This window comes from Podarcis muralis, chromosome 2 (genome assembly GCF_964188315.1).
Source record: "Podarcis muralis chromosome 2, rPodMur119.hap1.1, whole genome shotgun sequence".
Taxonomy (NCBI): Eukaryota; Metazoa; Chordata; class Lepidosauria; order Squamata; family Lacertidae; genus Podarcis; species Podarcis muralis.
Window position 1 is genome coordinate 97,173,149 of NC_135656.1, and position 25,399 is coordinate 97,198,547.

Here is a 25,399-nt window from a genome sequence, read left to right on the forward strand (position 1 = left end):
AATCGCATGGTGGTGGCGCGGCAGCAGCAGCAGCAGGAGACCCCATTAGCTAAAGTGGTACCTCAGGTTAAGAACAGTTTCAGGTTAAGAACGGACCTCCAGAACGAATTAAGTTCTTAACCCGAGGTACTACTGTACCGAGTGTTCTGTTCAAATCAGATATTCTTGATGCTGCATTTTTACTTCTATTGGGTTGGGACTTGCTTGGAGTAGACCCATGGAGACCAAAGAAAAAAATCCATTCCAAACTGAAGTCCCTTTGATTATGATGGGTCTCCTCCGGGAGTCACTAAGTCGCAACACACCCCATTGTGGTTTTAGGAAGCTTTGCATCTCATATTCTTGCCTCAATTGTAATTTGCCGTAAGGGATCTTACAGAAGGCCAAATGGTGAGCTGTAAACGGGGAGAAGGGGAATGAATTAAAACAACCATAATGGTCCCAGTCCAGTAATTGTGGGTCCTGGTCCTGGACATGGATGCGTACCCACATTATCACCCAAAGAGGCATGGGGCTCAAGTAAGAATCATGGTGGAAATGTGTGTGGGCCTCCAGATGCACATTTTTTAAAGCAGGGGTTGGGTGGCCACCTGTCATGGGTGCTTTAGTTGAGATTCCTGCATTGCAGAGGGTTGGACTAAGTGACCCACTGGGTCCCTTCCATCTCTACAACTCTATGGTTCTATGCATCTGCATTGGCACAGGAATGGCAGAACCACCAAGTTGGAAAGGAACTCAAAGGTCTTCCAGTTCAATCCCATGCAGGAAACCTATGCAGGAAATCTACTGCTACGTTGCCCCTAATCTCATGGGATCAGGAGAAAGCTGTCTATTATGTAACAACTGGCTTCATTATGGGTCGCATCATACAACAGTTTCCCTTCATGACGAGAATTAAGCTGCATGAATGAAAGACTGTGTCTTGATTTTGTCTCATTTGGATTGAAATTTCATGTTTGGACTGAATTCTTACGCTTCGGGAGGTTTCATGGGCAATGATTCATAAATGAAATAAATAAACAAATAAGGCAGAGACCTTAAGAACAATTAATTGCAAGTAGTAGGAATGAATTACCACAGAGAAATATCAATAGTCTTTTTGCCATCACTACCACCCCGCAATTACTTTATTTGGTTTTTATTTAAGCAGGAACTTCCACATCCAAAGGCTAGCAGTAATTTTAATCAGCAGCAAACAATTCCATTGGTTCTTGTGGTTTGGGTAGCTGATTGTCTTGATGTGGGAGATGGCAGAGCGATAGTTAAGGGCCTCGTCTTTGCTCCTTATACTGGTCAGAGAGATGCTGAAGAGTTACTCCCTCCCAGTTCACCTATTTAAGTCTCAGTGTGCTAGGGCTTGCCTGCAGCACAAATAAAGTATTGTCAAGGAGCATAATTCACCTTGAAATCTCCTTTATATGACAGCTATGCTCATGGGCAACTCCCATTTTATTTTAATAGGGCTTTCGTAAGAGACGTTTCCCAGTATCTTTTATTGGGTCCATTATGTATTGTTTGTTAAATGAATCGCCATCCTGATTACCTGGAGCAACTACAAATTGATCTGGACCTGGAACATTCCCTCATTAGAAAACAGAACTTAAGTTTCAGGATAAATAAACAGGAGGATATGGAAAACACGAAAACACACACACACACACACACACACACTCCACTTTAACACCTAATTATATTGCTTCCATCTAAAGTGTACCTAAATGTTGCAAATTAATAGTAATTTCAGGTTTTGTTTAGCCTTGTAAATACTGCCTTACCAAAAAAATGTGTGCTAATCATGGCTCCAGCTGAGAGCTCCACAAACCACCCACTGCACACATGGAACTCCCATGAGCGAAGGCAGCCCCATTCCCCTCAAATGGAAGGTATACAGATGATGCTGACTAGACGTAAAGTGTCTTTTATTATCCTAGGCAGTGCAGGCAATAGGGGTGCAAGATATTTTACTTGCAGTTTTAAAGTTTCTGTATGTCGTAACCCACCCTGAGATCAATTAATGATGGAAGGCAAGGTATAAATCTCCTATAACAATAAAGCAAACAAAATCAGACCAGTCAATTTAACTAAAGTATATCTTAATGTCCCGAAAATAATTGTTCATAGCAGAATGGTCAGGCTAGAGTGTGCTGCACTTAGCTTTCTATCTCTGCTGATTATTAAGTGTATCACAACTGGTGGTTCAGACCTTGTAGAAATGGTCTCCTTAGTGACAGAGCTACTATTTACAAACGGTCCCAGGGGATGTTTTATGTTCACAAAACTGGTCTTCTCTCCCCCCCCCCCACAATGGTTTGGATTATGGATTGAATGAATGAATGAAACTTTATTTGCGTCAGCCGTCAGCCATAGCAACAAAAAACACTGTGATATGCACAGAACAAAATAAAAAGTCGATTATATAAAACACAGTTTAGGGTCTTGAATCAGCAGTCAAATAGTGGACCTCCCCCACAACAAACACTCTGTGAGGTGAGTGAGGCTGAGAGACTTCAGAGAAGCCCAAGGTCACCCAGCATTTAGAGGAGCGGGGAATCAAACCCGGTTCACCAGATTATGAGTCTACCGCTCTTAACCACTACACCACACTAGCTCACAGGAGCTGCAGATACACCTTCAAGGAATGCCTCGCCTGCTGCTGCTGCCACAGTGGCAGCAGTGGTTGTGGTGCACTCCTTGGAGGCTGTATCTGCCTCCTCCTCCTCAGCCCCACCCTCTTTCCACCTCTACAGCAGCAACTTGATGATTAGGAAGTGCTGCTTATCTCCTCCTCTTCCCTGGCTGGGAGAGGACCATTTTGTGGTTTGCCTCAGGTGACAAAATGTCTTGGGCCAGCCCTGGAATGGTGGCTGCAATGAATGGCTTCTTGGTTCAAGCAAAGGGATGCGCTTCCTGTAATATTCTTAAGTGAGTCCCTCATGCGTTCACCTACATGGCTGCACACCTTCCTGTTAGCTGTGTAACCCCAGCAGATTCCAACAGCTCAACATATGGTAAACTGGACTAGCTCTGGCACCAGCTCATGCTAAACTGGCACACACAAACACAATACAAATCCTGGCCACTTAGTTGGTCTCCTTTTAACCCTTTACACATATGTACCACACATGTTGTTGTACCCAGCACGCACGCACACACACCTCTGTATGAGTTTCCTGCAGCCAAGCGTGAGGAGACACATTGGAGCAAACTCTCTGCTCAATTCCTGTGGGGGAAACCTGGTAAGAAAATGTAGGAGCAAAACCTCTGCAACAAATCTGAATAAGTGAGGTGCAAAATATTGATTCAATCCATAGACTGAATGTACTGCTCTTGGCTGCACTTGAGGGACAATTCCAATACAAAAAACGCTTATGCCCCTGAGGAGATGGCAGCACTGAATCAGTGGCGCATGCCCTCCTCACGTGCACTCTTTACAAAGACCTGAGGAATGAGATTATCACGCCTCTTTTATTGACCATTCCAGGTCATCCAACCACTGCCACAGTATCTTTTCTCCTGGCAGATCAAGAGGAGATTGTTAGCCGCTTTGAGACTCTTTAGGGTAGTGATAAAGTGGGATATCAAATTCAAACTCCTCCTCCTCCTCCTCCTCTTCTTCTTTAGATCCTGCCTCACCTCACGTTGCCTCATGTGTGGGCCAGACCTGCACCATTCCATCTCCTACTGTACCTAAATACCCTGGAACAACAATACACCTAGACAGGGCTTTTTTCCAGCCAGAACTCACCAGAGCACAGTTCCGGCACGTCTCAGGTGCTCACTTTTCATCATCATCATCATCATCATCATCATCATTTTATTTTATTTATTTGTATGCCGCCTTTCGCAGTTAAAACAAGGCTCAAGGCGGCTTACAATATGAAAAGACTTACATAGTTACAAACATAGCAAAGTAATCATAAAAATAAATAAAACACATCAAAAACTACATAACCAAACTGAACAATTTCCACATAAAAATAAAGATACAAAGAAAAATCAATATCAATAACAGCAAAAACTCCTGACAAAACTTTTCCCCAAGTACCCTGGTCCTTGCAGCAGCAGTTCTTATGAAGCCTGTCAGGCCCTGCCATGGGCCAGGTGGAAAGAGGCAGGGTCTCCCAGCAGACCTTTGCCATTATAAGAGAACAAGGGAGTTCTGGTGAATTTCAGCACCTCTTTTTCTAGAAAAATAGCACCGCACCCAGGGCATGCTGGGAAAAGGAAATAGAGGCCACAAGCCAGAATTCGCCTTAGAAGTGAAACCTTAGCAACTTCAAGAAAGGGACTGATGCCACTCCCAAATGATAAGTCCTAGAGAATTTGGCACTTTCTCCTGAAAAAAACAAATCAACAAAACAGCCCCATATTCACTACTTCTGAATAGGGCAGTCTCAGTTCTGGACTACTTGGACCTCTGTGAAATGATTGACAATCCAATCTTCTGTTTTCAGTCATATAAGCAGACAGATAAGGAACAAGCCAGAGGAAGAGATAAGGGAAGCAAGAGGTTGTGAAGGGGAGAATAGAGAGGAGTACAATTTTGCGTCTCAGCTGCGCAAAAGTTAGATAAGAGTATAACACAATGTCCTTTGTCTTATAAACAAAACAGGGCCCTTCACCATTCCATATTTTAAGCTGCCTTATCCTCTTGAAATATTTTGCTGATATGGTCTATTCCCAATCGTGAATGACAAGTCTCATTTATTCATAATGACTTTCGTTTTTTGTTGCTGTCTTCCTTCTTTGAAGCTTATCAAATTAGTAAAGCTTCTCTATATAAAAAAAAAGATGTCCCATGTTCACCTGAGCCACTTTTCCACAGAAAGAGTTTTCATTTCCCACTTGGAAGCAATTTCAGTTTCTGCCACAATTAACGTATTAATCCTCAGCCCTCTGTTTTTGTGCTAGGAAATAGCAGAGCCTTGGCTGTTAATAAACAGTGGCTTAAATAGTGTTAAACAATACATTCCAGGTACCTTTGAAATGTGGGCTTGAGTTGAAACCAGCATGTGTAAACACAAAAATAAAAGGAGCTAGGAACAGAATGCCTTGGTACAAAAGCATGAAGAAAATTTATGGTTTTACTAGCTTAGCCTGCCACTGAATTATCTCTATTCAGAGCTCCTGATAAATACAAAGGTTGTTGGAATCACAGAAACATAGAACTGTAGAGGTGGAAGGGACCACAAGCGTCATCTAGTCCAATTCCCTCCAGTGCAGGAAGCATCCGAAGGCACCAGCCAAGATAGCTCCTCCAAATTCCAATTTACAAACTATTAGCATCATAACCATTAGCGCATGTCGCTCATAGGCCTATACCACTAGATAAGGCAGTGGTAGGAACCTTTCTCAGTCTGAGGACTGCATTCCGTCATGGACCATCTACTGTGGGCTGCATGCCAGCGGTGGATGAGGTGAGAGGCAAAGGTGGGCCAGGGCACGACAGCGGCCTCTTTGTTTTGTGCAGTAGGTTCTAATCCAGCCTTGCAAAAGTCAGAGGTTTCTGCAACCCCCACACCCCTCCATCCAGGTCAGCAAGAGGCATTTTCACTGCTTAAGTACAATTTACAGGTGGGCAAAAGCACTCAAGGAGGATGCACAACAGAACTGGTGAGAATTATGCCTGCTGCATTTGGTCCCCAGGCCTGAGATGGGAATGAATGACTCCTGCAAAATTTACATTGGTTGTTCCAATGCTAAAGAAAGCTAGGGTGTCACTTTACGTTTGAGTGGAGCTTCAATATTCAGTGAGAACCTAACATAATTCCTGAAGAAGAAGAAGAAGAAGAAGAAGAAGAAGAAGAAGAAGAAGAAGAAGAAGAAGAAGAAGAAGGAGATATTCTTTATACCCCACCCATCTGGCTGGGTTTCTCCAGCCACTCTAGGCAGCTCCCAACTGAATATTTAAAACATAATACAGTGGTACCTCGGGTTAAGAACTTAATTCGTTCTGGAGATCCATTCTTAACCTGAAACTGTTCTTAATCTGAGGTACCACTTTAGCTAATGGGGCCTCCCGCTGCCGCCGTGCAATTTCTGTTCTCATCCTGAAGCAAAGTTCTTAACCCGAGGCACTATTTCTGGGTTAGCGGAGTCTGTAACCTGAAGCGTCTGTAACCCGAGGTACCACTGTACAGAATTAAACATTAAAAACTTCCCCAAACAGGGCTGCCTTCAGATGTCTTTTAAAAGTAAGATAGTTGCTTATTTCCTTGACATCTGATGAGAGGGCGTTCCACAGGGTGGGCACCACTACCGAGAAGGCCCTCTGTCTGGTTCCCTGTAACCTCACTTCTCGCAGTGAGGGAACCGCCAGAAGGCCCTCGGCGCTGGACCAATGGGAAAGATGCTGCGTCACAATGCAATATCTATGGGGGTATTTTTGATAAAAAGGAAAAAAGAAAGATGGTACCCCCTACTGCCCCCAAATTAAGTTAAATAAGATCACATAAGTAAAATAGTATCTTGCTTTTACTTGACATCAAGAACAACCAAAAGCGAGACCGATAGATAACTATCCTGACTAATCCATGCAGGAATCAAAGTGAGTCTTCTGACAAAATGCTTAAGTGGTCACACTTGAGCTGCAAATTATCTGCATGAACTAGATGATAAAACTGTCCCCTCCATTAAGCTGCATGAAGCAGATGCCTCCTAAAGAACTCCTTTAACTTTCCTCAGGCACCTATTGATTATAGCCAATAGCAATTAAAAGTAGAAGACAATTAAGTTTAAAATTTAATGGCGTTCTGCTCCTGTTAATTTACTGTGCATCCTAATCAATTCATTGCCCTAGACAACAATCTATTACAGTAAATTTTTAGTTCCTCCAATGCTCCTTCTGCTGGAAATATAATGGTAATAACAATAATTAGAGCCGGGGAAATAAATAAGAAAATGGGGACATACCATAATTAAAAATTGGATCGCCCACTGCGATGACAAATGCAGTGGTTTAAAGCAACGCGTATCTTTTTGCCTGGCACCATGGTAAGCCTCAGCTTTGAATAATCTGAGATAACTTTTTAGCCCTATGCACACACAATCAGAGCGCATAATGAGCATTGATACCCTGGTAGACTCTGATGTCTTAAGTGATGGATTTTGCTAGTTATTCAGTGCCCAGCCCTAGTGGGCAACTAATTTGTATTGGGGTTCATATGTTGACTAAGCCAACACCTGCAGTGCATCATCAGGAACACAGGTTCACCCCCTTCCTCAAAAGAAAACCAAAGGCCTTTTGATTGTGACGTGGCAGCTTCCATTAGCTACCTCCAGTCTTGCTGGCTTTGGGAGCACAACCATGCACACCTTTCCAGGGCCAATGTTTTCTATCAGTGTAAGGGCATTAGAGATGTGTTGCCCAGGGATTGGGAACCAAGATGTAGGAACCTGTGGGCCTCCAGGTGTTGATCAACTCCCATCTATCCTGGCAGCAGAGCTCCCTGAGCTCCACGCACCTCACTTTCTCCCCAGTTACTCTCAGTAAGGGCCAGCAGCGCTCAGCATTGGGGAACCAGGCACACAACTGTGCTCTGCCTACATTACCCTGCTGACCGCTGCTCAGCCCCATCCAGCATTCCCAATGGTGAGGGATGATGAAGCTGTAGTCCAGCAATATCTGGAGGGCCAGAGGTTTCCAACTGCAGGCATAGACCTTGGCTGCGCCCATTTTGAAGGTTTTTTGGAGCAGTTTATTGCTTTTTGAAAAGCCCCAATCCCATCTCTGCATCTAGGTAGCAACCCACTGCGCCATAAGCACCAGATTTATTTATTTAATTAATATGTATTCATCTGAAGATCACGGGATGGTTCACAACATCAAAGTACAAAATGAGAACACAAAATACACAATTAAAATAAGAACAAAAATGAACCAATAAACCCTCCCTCCCAAAATACATATAAAAGGGCATCAGATGTCAATCAAAGGCCTGGTTGCAGAGGTCATATTTGCTTGGCACCTAAAGGTTTATAACGAAGGCTTCGAATTGGACCCAGAAACTAATTTTCAGCCAGCACAGACAGGCCAGGATCAATGTAATATGCTCAAACCGTCTTGTCCCAGTGAGCATCTTGGCCACCAAATTCTGCAACAGCTGAAGTTTCTGAACAGATTTTAGAGGCAGCCCTATATTTAACACACTGCAGTAATCTAGCTTAGAGGTTACAACAGAAATTAGCCTATGTCTATCCAAGTAGGAGTGCAGCTAGGTCACCAGCCAAAGCTGATGGAAGGCACTCCACACCACCGAGGTCACCTGAGCCTCAAGCAAGAGCGAAGGATCCAGAAATATTCCAAGCTGTGCATCTGCTCCTCCAGAGGGAGTGTAACCTCATCAAGAGCAGGCAACCTCCCATCTATCCAGTCTAGGGAATCGCCCGCTAACACTGTCTCAGTCTTATCAGGATTGAGCTTCAGTTTCTTGGCTCTCATCCAGTCCATAATTGAGGCAACGGTCCAGCATCTCCACTGCCACACCTGCCAATGTAAAGGAGAAGTAAAGCTGTGTGTCATCAGCCTATTGCTGACAGTGTACTTCCAAATTCCAGATAATCCTACTCAAGAGGTTTCATGTAGATGCTAAATAGTATAGGTGATAACATTTAACCTTGAGGAACCCCACACTGAAGGCGCCACAGGGCCAAAGAGCACTCCCCTAGCATTGCATTCTGGTAGGACCAGAACCACTGCAAAGCGATGCCACCCATCCCTAACTCCTAACAGGCACTCCAGAAGGATACCATGGTTGATGGTACTAAAAGCCATTGAGAGGTTAAGGAGAATTAACAGTGACACATTTCCCCTATCTCTCTCCCAACAGAGAGATTGTCATATAGGGCGACCAAAGCAGTTTCTATGCCCAAACCAGGCCTAGACCCTGCTTGAAATAGATCTAGAAAATCAATTTCCCCCATATGAGTGCCTGGATCTGTTCCATTATCACCCACACAAGAGCCTTGCTCAAGAAAGGGAGATGGGCAACAGCCCAGTAGTTACTGGGTTGTTCTGGCGGTTCCCTCATTGCGAGAAGTAAGGTTACAGGGCACCAGACAGAGGGCCTTTTCGGTAATGGCGCCCACCCTGTGGAACACCCTCCCTTCAGATGTGAAGGAAATAAGTAGCTATCCTATCTTTAAAAGACATCTGAAGGCAGCCCTGTTCAGGAAAGTTTTTAATATTTAACGCTGTATTATTTTTAATACTTGATTGGGAGCCACCCAGAGTGGCTGGGGAAACTCATCCAGATGGGTGGGGTATAAAGAATAAATTATTATTATTATTATTATTATTATTATTATCATCATCATCATCATCATCATCATCATCATCATTATCATCATTACTTAGATTTTCTGGATCCACAGAGGGTTTCTTGAGTTGTCATCTTACCACTACCTCCTTCAAGTAGGCAGGGACCACCCACTCTCACAAGGAGGCATTAAGCACCTTCCTGGCCCAGCCAGATGTCCCCTCTGTGTCATTGATCAAACTGCACTGTCATTTGTACTGTCTTAAACTTTCCAGAAGTCAGACAAACAAGACTGGAAGACATATAAAATTCCCTGAAGTGCAGAGCACTCCCTATCTTTTATAATTCATGTGCTGAAAATTGCTTCTATCTCCACCAATTTAAAATCTGTGCAATAGTGGGTTGGTGTTTTTGCTGAGTCTGTGGCTTAAACCAAATCCCTTGAGATTGATTTGTTTCCCAAATGTAAAGATAACTACAGTGGCTACGCATGTAAATTACTTGGGGGAAGTTGAGTGGCTTACAAATTCTCAACAGCTTGGGTGGAATTCTAGTTCCAATTATAGAACTAGCAGGGCTAAGTTCTCGAACGAGAGAGACCATAAACTGTCCAGGCATCCTACCATCTGACCTGCAAATCCTTCCCTTATCTTTAGATGTTTGGGGACACGAGGTGGTTGTTCAATGGTGAGGCAAAGGCCTATTGTAAAAAGGTAAAGGTACCCCTGCCCATACGGGCCAGTCTTGTCAGACTCTGGGGTTGTGCGCCCATCTCACTCAAGAGGCCGGGGGCCAGCGCTGTCCGCAGACACTTCCGGGTCACGTGGCCAGCGTGAGCCAGTGTGGTGTAGTGGTTAAGAGCGGTAGTCTCGTAATCTGGGGAACCGGGTACGCGTCTCCGCTCCTCCACATGCAGCTGCTGGGTGACCTTGGGCTAGTCACACTTCTCTGAAGTCTTTCAGCCCCACTCACCTCACAGAGTGTTTGTTGTGGGGGAGGAAGGAAAAGGAGAATGTTAGCCGCTTTGAGACTCCTTCAGGTAGTGATAAAGCGGGATATCAAATCCAAACTCTTCTTCTTCTTCTTCTGCTCTGGCGAGCCAGAGCCGCACACGGAAACGTCGTTTACCTTCCCGCTAGAAAGCGGTCCCTATTTATCTACTTGCACCTGGGGGTGCTTTCGAACTGCTAGGTTGGCAGGCGCTGGGACCGAGCAACGGGAGCGCACCCCGCCGTGGGGATTCGAACCACCGACCTTTCGATCAGCAAGCCCTAGGTGCTGAGGCTTTTACCCACAGCGCCACCCGCGTCCCCAAGGCCTATTGTACTTTCTTGTTATTTCCTCAGTCTCCAAAAAGCATCACGCTGGATGGCTTTAAAAGATGATCAGACAAAATCGTGGTGGATAAGGCTTTCAGTGACTACAAACCACATTCTATTGTTATTGTTGGAGGCAGTATGATTCTGAATACAAGTGGTCAGGAAATGTAGACAGTGTGCTGCTGTGCTTAGGTAGGGTTGCCATATTTTGAAGAGCAAAAAGAGGACATATCTGCAGTTATTCTCAGAACTGGAGGGCGACTGACTCGCTAACACCAAGTGGCAGAAAGAGTTAAGGCAAGGCAGAGAGAAGGAGAGAGGGAGGGAAAAAGAGGGAGCGAAGACTTTCACCTTAGGCTAGTTGAGAGGCAAGGAGTAGCTCAGGTAGGAGCTCCAGTTTGGAAAGCTACAGGTAGCAGCGGCCATTGTTGTTGTTATTGTTGCTGTTGTTGCAGCTGTTGCTGTTGTTATAATTTCCCCAAGTTTCTGTTGAGGTGAGAGGTTTTGCACCTCCTCCCATTCAGCTGCTTTTGTTTTTCCCCATGTTGGAAGTGATTCTGAAAAGCAAGAGCAGGGAATCCCAGGTGGCCACCCGGGGGTCGCTTTTCTTCTTTCCCCTCAGCTTTCTCTCTCTCCGCTCAGCTCATGCCACCCGTTTGAAGAAAAACACGCTTCCAAGACCCCTCCCATGGTTCCTCTGGAGAAACTTGGCTCCTTTTCATGTTTTTCTGTCTCCTGGAGTGAGTGAGGGTCCCTGGATCTCTTCTCCGAGCCAGTCAGGGCGGGGCTGCTGTTCCTCACCCACTTTCTGTGCCTTTTCTTCCTGAGGTAGCAGCACCAGCAGCAAAGCCCGTGGGGCGAATTCACTCGCTCGCTCCTTTTGCAGAGCCACAGTGTGCCTGTACTTGTACCCTTCTCACACCTGTAGAGTGGGGTCGCCCGCCAGTCCTGGCTCAGCCTCGCTTGCGTTACTTCTGGTGTTGCTGCTCTTCTGTTCACTCCCTGTGGCTGTGCCTCCTCCTGGATGTGGAGAAACAGCAGCAACAACCAACGCCACTGCCACTTCTTCCTCTGCAGCCACCTAGGCCATGGGCTTGACATCATATCCTTCCAACATGGCAAGCACTCAAGGAGGCTGCTGCCACCGCCACTGCTATTGGTGCTAGTGCTGCTACTGCTGCTGCTGCAGTCAATGATGATAAACTATGATACTATGGTTCCAAACAGATAAACCCAGACATTTTGACAAATTTTAAAATCTGCCCAGACACAAATTTTAACACTGAAGAAGAGGACGTGTCCAGGAAAAACCGGACATATGGCAACCCTAGTTAGGTCCTGCTTGCACGCTTCACATAGGCATCTGTTAGGCCACTGTGAGAACAGGATGCTAGATTAGATAGGCCATTGGCCTGATCCTTCAGCCTCTTTTTATGTTCTTAAGACCTTGCACCCAGAACAGATTGAAGGCTGAGTTCTGGTGAGCCTCCCGGGTCAAATTAAGCTGGAAACCGAGAAATATTCCAATGGCAAAAATTGGTGCTATGAAATCACAAAGTTGGTAGGAGTCATCTTATCCAATTCCCATAGCTTAAAATCTAGTCTATCCCTTTCTTAAAATCTTCCGTGGTTGGCAATGCCAGAATTGTTGCTGTATTAAATAATAATTTCCTGTAGATGTCTGGAAGCTCTTGGGGAAATTTGATTGTTATTTTCAGAAAGCTTGGGCCCAACATGAAACTATGAAATCCTGTGTATGGTCTTCCCATTTTTACCTGTTTTGTTTCACGTAACATATCAGTAAGCGTAAAAGTATTTACTTGAGGTTACACACCAGGGCTGTGTTTCCTGACACCTCAAGAGCTTACTGTAATGAGGAGGACAGCAAGGGATGTTCAAAAGGTTTTGGAGCAAAAATACTGCAAGAAATAAGATTAGTGGAAGTTAGGCTTGATTTAGCAAGGGCAGGGACACTGATTCTAAGGGATAACAGATGTTATAGAACAAGATAGTGGGGAGCGCAAGAGGATACAAGGAGCATTGCACATTGCAGCAGCATAAAAATAAATAGGGCTGCATCAAACTAAATCATTGCATGTGTGAAATGACTTCTGCATGCACAACTGATGTTCCCCTCCCTCTCTCCCTGTCTGCACACCCCACCATCTGCTCTGGGGGTTCCCAGAGTTCTGTTGCACTCACAGAAGTCATTTTGTGAGTGCAATGATTTAGTTGGATGCACTCCACAGAAAATTATCAGAATGTGTCCCTCAAAATCGATAAAAGCAGTGTTGATTTCAGGAGGGTTGCCAGGAAATTTGGAAGAAACGCTATTCGTACCCAAACTCCAGCAACGCCCCTAGTCCCCCCCCATATCTGTGTATCTTCATTTTAAAACTTCATTTCGTATTAGAATATCCCTCTTCTTCTTAACCAACTTTCACAGAGCTTTGATGCTTGCCAGCAATTAGCCGACAATAACTTTCCTTGGTCAATACCAGACCATTTCCTTCACTTCATAATGTGATGCCTTTTTGTCAATATTTTGAGGGAAGAGACAGCATTATTTTTTAGGGGAAACAAACTGAAGCTGCTTTGTCCTCAGAAAAGCTCCTTCTGTCTTGGGATGTGTCTATACTACAGCATGCACGCATATGTGGCTCATTGTTTCTGTGTTTTTGTACCTTCGCCCATACATGAGGAAATTCAGTCGTATGCCTCCAAAATCTACCTCCATGTTTTCTCTCCACACTAGGGGGCAATGGGATACATTCATGCTGTGTGCTGTTGTCATCCCCTCCTCAAAATCTCACTACAGCCAACCAAAGACAACCAGCCACACCCTGGGTCACCCCCAACCTCTCACCACTAAGGAAATACAACAAGCTAATAGTAAGAGAACCTATACAAGTGACGCTGACACAAAACCACACACATACACTAAGTAGTAGAATAGAAGCATAACCACCCTACCCCACATGGTGATTCCCCTTCCTCCTCTTTCCCCATCTTTTCTTCTTAACCTAATACTGCATGCAACACTAATGTCTCACAACAAATGAAACTGATCTGTAGAAAACACAACTTGAAAAAGCGACAATGCACGTATTTTTGTAAACTAAGAAATCTTTCATTAAAATATATTTTATTTTTTTTAAAATAGTATTTGCCCAACCACTAGAAACCTGAGGTCAGCATTTGCGCAGTATTTGTTTATCTGGGCAGAAACACTCTCTCTCTCTCTCTCTCTCTCTCTCTCTCTCTCTCACACACACACACACACATACACACACACACACTGTCTGATACAGCAGATTTGCACAAAACAGCAGTAAAACATTAATTTTAAAAATATGTGTGTATTGGTCCAGGCTGTAGTCAACTAAGTTTTACTCAGAGTAGATCCATTGAAATGAAAGACCATGATTAACTTTAAGTATAATGGCTTATAATGGGTCTACTCTGAGTAAACAATAGTTGAATACAACCCCTGAGGTCTTTGGGCATGCATATTTGTTTACCTGCTCAGGCACACACCTTTTATCCCCACCCCCAGCGCATGTCAGATTTGCACAAAACTGCAGTATGCTAAGGTTAATGTGTGTTGCTCCAAAACCCACAAGAATTTGGAGTCACTCAGATCCCCCCCGACTTTTAATTCCCTACCTCCTGTACCTGCAAAGGCAAGGTTTACTTTAATTTTGAATGCAGCTGTTTTGTACAATATCTCTTCTGATAGAAGAGGCTGATGGAAACAAAATGGAAGTAAGGGTGTGCGGTGACAAATTGCACCGCTGAAACATCACCAAAACCTGTCCACATAATGAGCTCCAGTGTATCTATGCTCAGGTAACAAGCAATTTTATATTGGATTTATTTCCCCTTTTCCGATTTTCCCTGGATCAGAACAATCCGAGTTTACTGTTGGAAAAACTGCATATTGCCAGTTGGATGAGGAAAGTGTTATATGGGCAACACCCTCCGAAATCAAGTCACATACCTCTTCAAATCCACATTAAGCTCCCATGTGGACGAGCTGTTGGGCTATAGCTAACATCACCAAATGTAATTATTTATTAAGCTTTCTTTCCTGTCTTTCCCAGGGGTTCAGTTTGGATTCGGATATACCCTTGCCTTATTTTATCCTCCTAGGAACAACTCTGTTAGGTGTGCTAGCATAATAGATAAATTGCTGAGTTGCCCATGGCCAACTGGGGAGTCATACAACTCAGCATCTAATTTAAATGGAGTCTCCAGCAGCCAGACTATCTACCCTGATCCCACAATTTCCCAGCCCCAGCCCAAAATACGCACCAGCAACCATTGTATAATATAAGAAAAACCATTCTGCTTCACTGTTGAGAAATGCCTGAATTTAGATTCTCAGTCTTATTTCTTCTGGTTCCCTTATTGCTGTCAATGGTTCCTGCTCTCCTGCATTCAGCTGCATACATTTTTTTTAAAAAACCAGCTGCAAAATAATCCATGCCGTTTCTCGAAATAAAGTTTGCTTCCAGCCGTGGAATTGCGTATCTTGCGGGATTTGAATAAATTGTGTCACTGTGCCGGGTGATTAAAGAATGAGTAATTTTAAGGAAGTTGGCATCAGTCCTGGTGGGCACCCTGGCATTGTTCCAATTATGCTGGGTGCTGGCACTGGATTGGACAACAGTGAAGCTTAAATGGCAATGTGGAAGTGGTGGCCGAGGATGGAAGCACAGCACCGAAATGCCCAGAGAAGTGAGTGTTCTCCTACGGAACACTGTGAATTGCCCACATCCATAGTAGTGATGTATGGAAGTGAGAGCTGGACCATAAAGAAGGCTGATCGCTGAAGAATTGATGCTTTTGAATTATGGTGCTGGAGGAGACTCTTGAGAGTCTCATGGACTTCAAGAAGATCAAACCTCTCCATTCTTAAGGAAATCAGCCCTGAGTGCTCACTGGAAGGACAGATCGTGAAGCTGAGGCTCCAATACTTTGGCCACCTCATGAGAAGAGAAGACTCCCTGGAAAAGACCCTGATGTTGAGAAAGATGGAGGGCACAAGGAGAAGGGGACAACAGAGGACGAGATGGTTGGACAGTGTTCTCGAAGCTACCAGCATGAGTTTGACCAAACTGCGGGAGGCAGTGGAAGACAGGAGTGCCTGGCGTGCTCTGGTCCATGGGGTCATGAAGAGTCGGACACGACTAAACGACTAAACAACATGCTGAAAGCTTGGGAACAGAGATAGCTTTCATGTATTAGCCGAGTGAAGGGCAGATGAATAAAGAGCAGCAGGCATACAGCCAGGACCTGCATGCATACCCTCCAACATTTCTCTGATGAAAATAGGGACGTCCTGGTCAACTACACCAACAATAATAATTTTATTATTTATTGCCCACTGCTCTGATTGGGTTGCCCCAGCCATAAAAACATAATAAAACATTAAACTTTTTTTTTTAAAAAAAACTTCCCTATATAGGGCTGCCTTCAGATGTCTTCAAGAGGTTGTATAGTTACTTGTCTCCTTGGCTCGAGGGTTGCATATGCATTGGACAAATGCCTGACTATACTGGTAGAGGCTTTTGCATACGGATCAGAACCAGGGCATCATATCACATCAAGGATCCATGAGCAAAGTCCCCAGTTCCATTTTTGGATTTTCACCCAATGCATGGAAGTTGTGGATCAGCACCAACTTGGATGCCTTCAAAAGGGGATTAGATGAATTCATGTTTTTGAAATATGCCCTGCATCAAAAATACCAGGGTGGTGAATAATAGATGTAACAAAAAAGTAGAAGGTAACACAACCACAAAATGCTATACAATACAATTGCAAAACAACATTAGAAGGTATCAATGATATAGATGGAAACTGGCCATCTTAAAAGCCTGGGCAAACAGATTTTTGGTTTAGCATTGCAAGGTTGGTGCCAGCCTCTATGTCTTGCATGTTCCACAAATGTCATACAAGAAGAGGCTATATGATATAATGTACTTTCCATATTTTAATTTTTTAAAAATAAACACATCTAATCGAAAGCAAGGAAACACTAATGACAAAAATGACAACCACACACCCCACTCCACCTGGTTTTACATTCTTGACTTCTGCCAGTTGCCCAGAAGGATTGAAATTCAGGCCAGTTCACTATAATTCTGGCAGACTGGTACCCAAAGTGCTCAGATATTTTTACCTCTTTCCCTACTGTTCTGTTCTCCTCCTTTCATTTCAGTCCTCTGAAAAATCGACCCTCACAGCCAGAACAGAACATGTAAATTTTATTATTTTGCAAATTTAATCTGAGCCCTAAATATGTGTGTGTGTGTGTGTGTGTGTGTGTGTGTGTGTACAGAGCAAGGATAGCCCTAGCCCGGAGTCTTCCTCTCCCTGCTAAGGAGCCAGAGCATGTATTTATGGCAGATAAGATCTGTTGCTATTATGTACTCCCTTCTGAGATGACTAGCAGTGAATAGACTTAACAAAGTTAAATCCATTCATTGACATGCTGCGGTTGTTGTACTAGCTTCAGACTTGTGTTACACCTAAATCCCTGTGAGGCCTGGCATGGTTTTGTTCTTCAGAGTTATTAACTAGCCCTTTGTCTCCGATGTGCACTTCCCAAACCCGATCCTTCGACCTTTCCTTCATTACATTGGATTTCTCTTTGAAAAACTTCCCTGCCACTTGGAATTTCTCCCCAGCCCTTCAGATAGAAAATTTCCAATGGGCGTTGCAGACAATTTAGTTCATCAGTCACTTGTATGACGTGTTGCTGGAAGCCTTGTTTTGTGTGGGTTTAAAGCTGGGCTGAAACTGCATGCTCATAGAACAGAGACAGAAATAGGATTCTTTTATACACAGGATACAGTTCTATCACAGTCCTTGTTATCTCTCCTACAAAGAACAGCACAACTTGTTCCAGTGGGTAAAGAGCTGAGCAACACAGGGGAAGGCCTGAGGTCAGGGACCATGACTAAAAGCAACAGGGGGCCGGAACAAGCTTTCGTTGTCCCATGTCTCTTTCTCATGGATCCAAAAGTCACCTGTCTCCAGACATCACTCAAACTTATTCATGCTGACATCTGTACCTACTGACCTTTGAAAGGCATCCAAACTTGCAAACGCCACACACCACATGGACACACATCCTTGTCCCCTGGGGAAACAGTGTGAGGAGCTGCGTGTCTCACTTTCCCTTTGGGGCATCTGCTGCCATGGTCCATGGTTTCAATGATACAGTTTGGAAAATCAGATCTGAAAAGCACATTTTCAAATTCAGCTTCTGCAAGGTCTCGGGGACTTCCAGGCATACCAGATTCCTTTGCCCAGGTGCTTCTCTCCATGTGGCTGTTGGAACGGTGATAGAGCTGAGCCCCAGGGCTTGTAGGCAACAGCAAGGAAATGGTACGGGCCACTAGGCAAGTGGGGAAGCCAGCCCTACAACTTCGCCCCACTTCCTAGCATCCTTCAAAACCAACCATAAGACATGGGGGTTGGTCCTTCCAGCTCCAGCAACTGCTCTGCACTGTTCTGTCATGGGGTTGTTGTTTTTTTAATTGACAGTTGCCCATCTGGTGGCCATGGGGACCAAGGAAGGCGTTCACTCACACCATGGTACCCATAGGACTAGGTGGATGATCCCTGACACATTGAAGTCAGCCATCTTTTTGTCCATACAATGTCCTTGAAAAGCTACTGGGGACATTGTATAGGGGAATAGGATAGCTGCCGTCATAGGTACATCATAGGAAAGACATATTTTTCTCCATTCAACTCCCCAGGAAGAAATTCTTACGTATTGTCATGCTATGCAGCCACTTTGTAAGAGCATTTTAAAACACTTGTTCTTAAAAAACTGTGCTACCATGTGATATCTTTAAACTGCTGAGACCTGTGTCCTACCATTCAGAAAAGTGTTAAATTTTCATTCTCACTGAAGTCCAAGCTGACGTCATTTTGTTTGAGATTTTATACAGATCGAATTCCTTAAGCACCCCTACCTTAAACGAAATCACAGTAGAATATCTTAATGTAGTAGCATTTAGCCCAGAGTTTCAGTTAATCCAAATTTGTGAAAACCTTACCAGTTCTAAGGATTTCAGATGTTTTGAATTGTAAATCTTTTGGGAACAACCCTCCCAACCTTTTAAATAAATTGTGGACGTGTTTGTTGATCTGAGCTCCTAAAACAAACAAACAAACAAACAAACAAAAACAAACAAACAAACGGTACTGGACTAAGTTGGAGGTCTCTTAAATGAGGGGAATGCCCCTTCCCCCCCAAAAAAAACACACACTGGGGAGGTATGTCTTGGCAGATATATATCGTATCAGATATTTCTGAACAAATTGAAATCTCCGGATTGTATCTGTAGGCAGAAAAACTCACTTTTTTCTTCTGTACTGTTGAGCATCGTCTGGTGTGTCTCTCTGTCTGAGTGTGCTAAATGGACCTCAGTGGGGAATGTTGCTCTTGTCTCCGCCTTCCTGCCCCCCTCTTTACAAATGAAGCCATCTGAATTCACAAAATCGAAAAAAATACGAACCTCCTGCTCAGTTTCCAGTGGCGCTGCAGAAGGACAGGGCTATAGATTTTCCCAGGAGTGAAAAATAATTCACCCAGTCTGCTCGTTATTCATACAGACAGTGCATTAATAATATGGGACCCTGAGATCTCTCCTTATCTAGGCCGGAGCACAGCTAGAGGGATGAGGAGCTGACTCTGTGGATTTAAAATAACATTTCCCCCCCTCTTTCTGTGGAAATAAGAATTGATTGAAAGTACTTTTAAGGAGTTTAGAGAGAGAGGGGGAAAAAACCCCCGTTCTTTGATACCATCTAAAGTACATATTAGATAAATAGAAAACTATTGGCTTTTTGACTGTGAACAATTTTCACTTGATTCAAGTGCTGATATAGAAGAGCTTCTGAGCGCAATACAAAGTATTTACTAAGGACCTCCTCAAAGCCCACTGGAGCCGATGCGCACATTCCCATTAACTTCAACGGGCTTTGAATCAGCTGCCTAAGTATAAAAATTCCTCACCATCCAAAGCTTGTCAGGAAAAATTAGGCCCAGTTGTTTCATCTGCGTGTGGGGGAAAAAAAATCTTTCTCATATGTGAGTTAGAGAGCAAACAAATTAAAAGCAACAACAAAATACTGTCTCCTTAAGGTGCAGGCACACATTGCCAGAAATGGCATTAGTCATTTCATCACCTGAGGAGAAAGGGCAAAATCACACCCCTAGCCTGTCATTAAAATCTGCTTCATCCATTCACCAGCCTCTAGTATAGTGGGGCCAGCCCTACTATTAGGGAGAATGAGGTATTATTGCTGGTTTGTTTGTTTGTTTATCCAGGTTGGGGAAGGATACTTTTGAGGATTTTCTGCATCAGGTGCCAAAATAACTTGTTTGGCCTCGGGTACTAATGCACCTTGTCGTGACGCGGGTGGTGCTGTGGGTTAAATCACAGAGCCTAGGACTTGCCGATCAGAAGGTCGGTGGTTCGAATCCCCACGACGGGGTGAGCTCCTGTTGCTCGGTCCCTGCTCCTACCAACCTAGCAGTTCGAAAGCACAACAAAGTGCAAGTAGATAAATAGGTACTGCTCTGGCGGGAAGGTAAATGGCGTTTCTGTGCGCTGCTCTAGTTCACCAGAAGCAGCTTAGTCATGCTGGCCACATGACCCAGAAGCTGTACGCCGGCTCCCTCGGCCAATAAAGCGAGATGAGCGCCACAGCCCCAGAGTCATCCACGACTGGACCTAATGGTCAGGGGTCCCTTTAGTTTTACCTTTACCTTACTATGCACCTTCTCTGTGGGAGGGCACTGTTTGTTGCTCTGCCTCAGGTAGCAACGTGTCTTGAGCTACATCTACCCAGCAACCATTACATCATGATTCCTTCATGGAGCTTTTTACATGCCTCACAGTGGACAACCTGGATATAAGGTAAGTTTCAGATGTCTAATTCCTGAAAATGGAGTAATGGTATACTCACATAGAAAGGGCCAGAAATCCCAGTTTCCTCTGCCTGCTATCTCACGCAGTGCTTAAACCAACAGTCAATCCAGTCTTGACTCTTACTCCAACTGAGAGTCGCTTTGGAGAGGTAAGTAACAAAAACTGGTACAGTCGTACCTTGGTTTTCAAACACCTTAGTTCTTGAACATTTTGGCTCCTGGACGCCTCAATCCCGGAAGTGAGTGTTACAGTTTGCAAACTATTTTTGGAAGCCAAACGTCCTGCAGCCAATCAGAAGCCACACTTTGGTTTCTGAACATTTTGGAAGCCGAATGGACTTCCGGAATTGATTCCGTTCGACTTTCAAGGTATGACTGTATTTCAGATAACTACATCACACCATTTGGGAATCTTAACCCAATGCCTATCACATTTTTAAAAAGAGAGACACGGTGTAAAATACTGGCATGGTCAAGCGAGGGGAAATCAGGCACTGTGGAGCAGATTTCAATCTTACTATAATTTGTAAGATATTTATGCTTGCATCCAATTGTATCTTTGTGCAAATGGAGTGGGTTTCTGTTCATACAATGGGTTTCCTCTTCTCTTGCCCCCTGAAGCCTGCCTGTGCCCCAGAATCTGCTTAAAAAGAGTGTTGGGAAACCCTGCAGTGCAGATCTGAAGGGGTATAACGGGTGCATGAGGGAGAAGAGGGTGAAGAACTCCTGGTGTGCAAAGTTGGATTTCACCCATTAGAGCCGCAAAGGAAGCAAATTCTCCCTTCAATGAAATACATATCCAACTCACTGTTGCAGTATCTGAAGGGCTCACCAAAGGAACCTGATGATCACATGTATATGCTTCTTTATAAATTACTTTTTATACACAATTTTTTAAAAAAATGAAAAAGAGGCTGGATTCTGGAAAAATGAGAAAGTCAGGGATAAAAATGAGGTAAGCGTTGCATGAGTTTCCTAATATAGGGTTGCTGTGTGTCCTCTTTTTCCAGGACACGCCCTCTTTTTCTGTCAGGGGGGATTTTTTTTTAAATTGCCAAAATGTCTCTGGTTATACTTTCTGGATGAGACATAGGCATAGCTGGTGGTTGAAGACTTTATTTCCTCTTCTCCTGGCCCCCTCAGCAATCTAGCACTGCTTCTACAGCCTACATATAGTAAAGGTAAAGGTAAAGGTACCCCTGCCCGTACGGGCCAGTCTTGACAGACCCTAGGGTTGTGCGCCCATCTCACTTAAGAGGCCGAGGGCCAGCGCTGTCTGGAGACACTTCCAGGTCACGTGGCCAGCGTGACAAAGCTGCATCTGGCGAGCCAGCGCAGCACACGGAAACGCTGTTTACCTTCCCGCTAGTAAGCGGTCCCTATTTATCTACTTGCACCCAAGGGTGCTTTTGAACTGCTAGGTTGGCAGGCGCTGGGACCGAGCAGCGGGGATTCGAACCGCCGACCTTTCGATCGGCAAGCCCTAGGCGCTGAGGCTTTTACCCACAGCGCCACCCGCGTCCCTTACATATAGTAGGGGTATTTAAAATGAGAGTCGTCATAGCGTCCTCTTTTTTGCTCTTTAAAATTTTGCAACAGAAACCACCCCTGTCCTTGTGTTAGCCAAGTATTCACACTATGTTCATTACAAAGTCAGGTTGCTGAACTGGTTTGCTGCTGACTTTCAAAAAACATTAATTAAATCTCGTCCACTGTAGCCACTTGAATTATTAATGCATCAACACAAATGAGACAAGAGGTGGCACAATGGGATAATTCTGAAATTTAAAATGTAACCCTGCATTGCCTGCGCACACATTACTCAACCCTTTGGCAGCTCCACTGGAAATTTAGCTGCTGTGCTTACTTCTGAATAGTTACAAGCCATTCTTTTACCAGTGACTAGGGGAACAACTCCCAAGAGATAATGCCTTTCTGTGCAACAGACTACTAGCATATCATGGAACATAAGGTAGATTTCCTAGCTGAGGAATAATTCACCCCCCGAGAAAACACCAATGAAAATACATCCATTGGAAAATACATCCACAGTTGTGTGGGGCTTCAGTGTGCATTTGGAGATCTCTGCATTGATCACTCATCTAAATCAAGGAATACGCTATACACAGCATGGGGAATTTTTGTGATATGTGGATCTTTCCTTGACTCACAGAAGAGAACATCTATGCACTTACTGGAGTCTCCAAATTATGGATGTATGCACAAGTCCCCAGGGTCATTTGTCCATTACACATTCATTCACATAAGAAAAGCTGTTAATAATGGAACCACAGAGGGAATAAAAAAAGTGATACTTTCAGCACAGATGAGATAGATCCATGTTGGTAAGTGAAGTACCGTGGTACCTTGGTTTACAAACTTAATCCGTTCTGAAAGTCCATTCCTAAACCAAGGCGTTCTTAAACCAAGGCATGCTTTCCCATAGCAGCGGGGGACTCAATTTACACTCAGCAGAAAGCAGAACATGTTCTGCTTCCCAGGCAAAGTTCACAAACCAAAACACCTACTTCCGGGTTTGCAGCGTTCTTAATCCAAGTTGTTCATAAACTAAGCTGTTCTTAAACCAAGGTACCACTGTATATTAAGAGAGGGAAATGTTTATTTTTCAAACAAACAAACAAAACCACACAGATGTCACACAAAAACAGAATCCAAACCAAGACTGAATCTGCCAGTCCAACTGATCTTGGCAATTGACTATTTGAGGATGAAATCCTAATTCTAGGATCAATAGGACTTACTTCTGAGTAGATATGGTTAGGGTTGTGTGGTCTTTCATCAATCACTTATTAAAACTTTGAAAGAGTGATCACGGCTGATGATGACGTTGTAAACCATATGGCCACTTTAAGGAAACAATCGTATATTGTTCATTGACTATAAGGACAGGTCCATGAATCCAGTGCACACAGTCCTATACTTCATACTGTAGTGGTATACTTGTAAGCTGTATACTCACACAGAACGTATGTGTGTGCATCTGTTGAGTAGGAGTCTGTGTAATCAGCACTGAGTGGCAGCAGGGGACAGCAATAACTATGCCAAGTTAAAGTGGGTTGCAAATGGCCACAAGTTTTTCACTGGCTACAGCTTCTAGAGTTTGATATTGCATAGAGCTAGAATTGAGTCACTAGACAGCCTGGCTGCTGGCGGATACTGCTGTCCAAGCCCAAATGCTAGGACAAAATTGCTGGGAATGTCAGCGATCTTGGGCCCACCATGGCACAAACCGATACTGCACAACCATCCTGAAACATTAGTGCAGGTGCCCCCCAAATGACAGCCCAAGATCCCTCCTAGGGATCCCTCCAGTGAGGAGCAGGATCCATTTACCTATGGATCCAGTCCAATCCCTCCGGTGCTGGCAATGAGAAGTTCTGAGGGGAATACAGAGTGATGCACTTAAACAACCATAAAACCATGTTGCTTTGAGAAAGCCGGAAACCTTGAATCACTGAGCCTAATGGTGAATGTGTATAAAATTCTGTCCTGGCCTGATAGGCTATGGAAGGGTGGGAGTTCTGACAACCACAGTGTCAAAGCCAAGCCTCCTATTTATGTTCTGGGCATGGACCATTAGAAGAACAGTCCACCTCAGGCCCATTCCAAAGCCACCCTCCCAGAAGATACCCTGCACAGTGCAGGTGGCAGGAAGCTGTCCCAGTAAGCTGCTGAAAGCAAACCAATATAGATTCCACTCATTCTTATGCCCCCTCCCACCACTGCTTCGTTAGCATTCATTTTTGGAGCATCCTGAAGTAAAAATTGCTTCTGCGGTGTGCTTTTAAGAAATAAAAATCAGCAACGGAAGAGGGCACAGTTTGTAAGTTCAGCAAATTGAGAATAACTGAGCCATCAAAACTTCGTTTTTGTAGATGCTCACGGTAGCTTGCAGAGGTCAGCGAAGTCAGGAAGGATGACCAGGTCTGATGCTGTCATGTGTTAGCAGTGAGGCCAGCTCAGGATCCAACATGTCCTGGACCACATCAACCCCTTCCCACTCACAGAACACCCCATTTCAGGGATTTGCCTTGGCTTCTATCAGTAGTGATCCCCTCCACACCACAGCGAGAAGGATTTCGATCGCTCTGTTAGTGTAATTTCATAGAATTTGGACTTGGAAGGAACTTAAAGGGCCATCTAGCCCAACCCTCTCCAATGCAGGAATATTTCTACTTGCCACATTTGTTATCAATACGGAATATTATTACGATCCTTTCAGCTTGCTTTTTAAACAAAATTCTTCCAACTATAGGCCATGCTGGTGACTGTATGCAACAGCAGCTCTATGTTAAGACTTCTGACTTTCCAAATATTTTACACATCTCCTTGGGTAAGCAAGGTTGTATCGTAAAAGTTTGCACATATTCATAATGCCATACGCTGAGCCAGCTACTTGCCATCAACACACGACGGTCTGTTCCGCGTCGTCCCGGCCACTTTCCCAGGTAGACAGGAGCATTTTACTGTTTGTGATCTCTCTTCAATCCGATTCTTATTACAACATCTGTGTGCTGCTATAACTTCACACGTCCCTCCTTCTGGCAAGAAAGAGAGAAGATGGACACCATGATTAGGATGGAGTACTCTGGATAGGTAAAACAAAAAGAAAAGAAAACCCAAACACCTGAGCGTGATACTCTCTGTCAGTCTTCACCCATCTGGTTCCCTCCAGATGTTTTGGCCCACAATTCCCTTCAGCTCCAGCCAGAAATGTCTGAAGGACACCTGGTTGATGAAGGATGTGTTGGTAGGGAATAGAAGCCAGAATTTTAAAATGTTATCTGTCTCTACATCAACGCAAGCATCTCATGACACACATTTTTTCCAGAGCTCTAGATCCA

The 25,399-nt window shown here is 44.2% G+C and overlaps 1 protein-coding gene across 2 annotated transcripts in view; it reads right to left on the minus strand.

The window, feature by feature from the left end:
• TAFA1 (TAFA chemokine like family member 1) overlaps window positions 1–25,399 on the minus strand; it is a 346,494-nt gene that overhangs the window by 33,415 nt on the left and 287,680 nt on the right. The window contains exon 3 of one of the 2 annotated variants that reach the window (XM_028719444.2): window positions 24,956–25,093. In XM_028719444.2, the coding sequence (XP_028575277.1) occupies window positions 24,956–25,093 (138 nt within the window). Of the gene's footprint in view, window positions 1–24,955; window positions 25,097–25,399 lie in introns of both variants that reach the window. The other variant, XM_028719443.2, reaches the window with a different exon arrangement.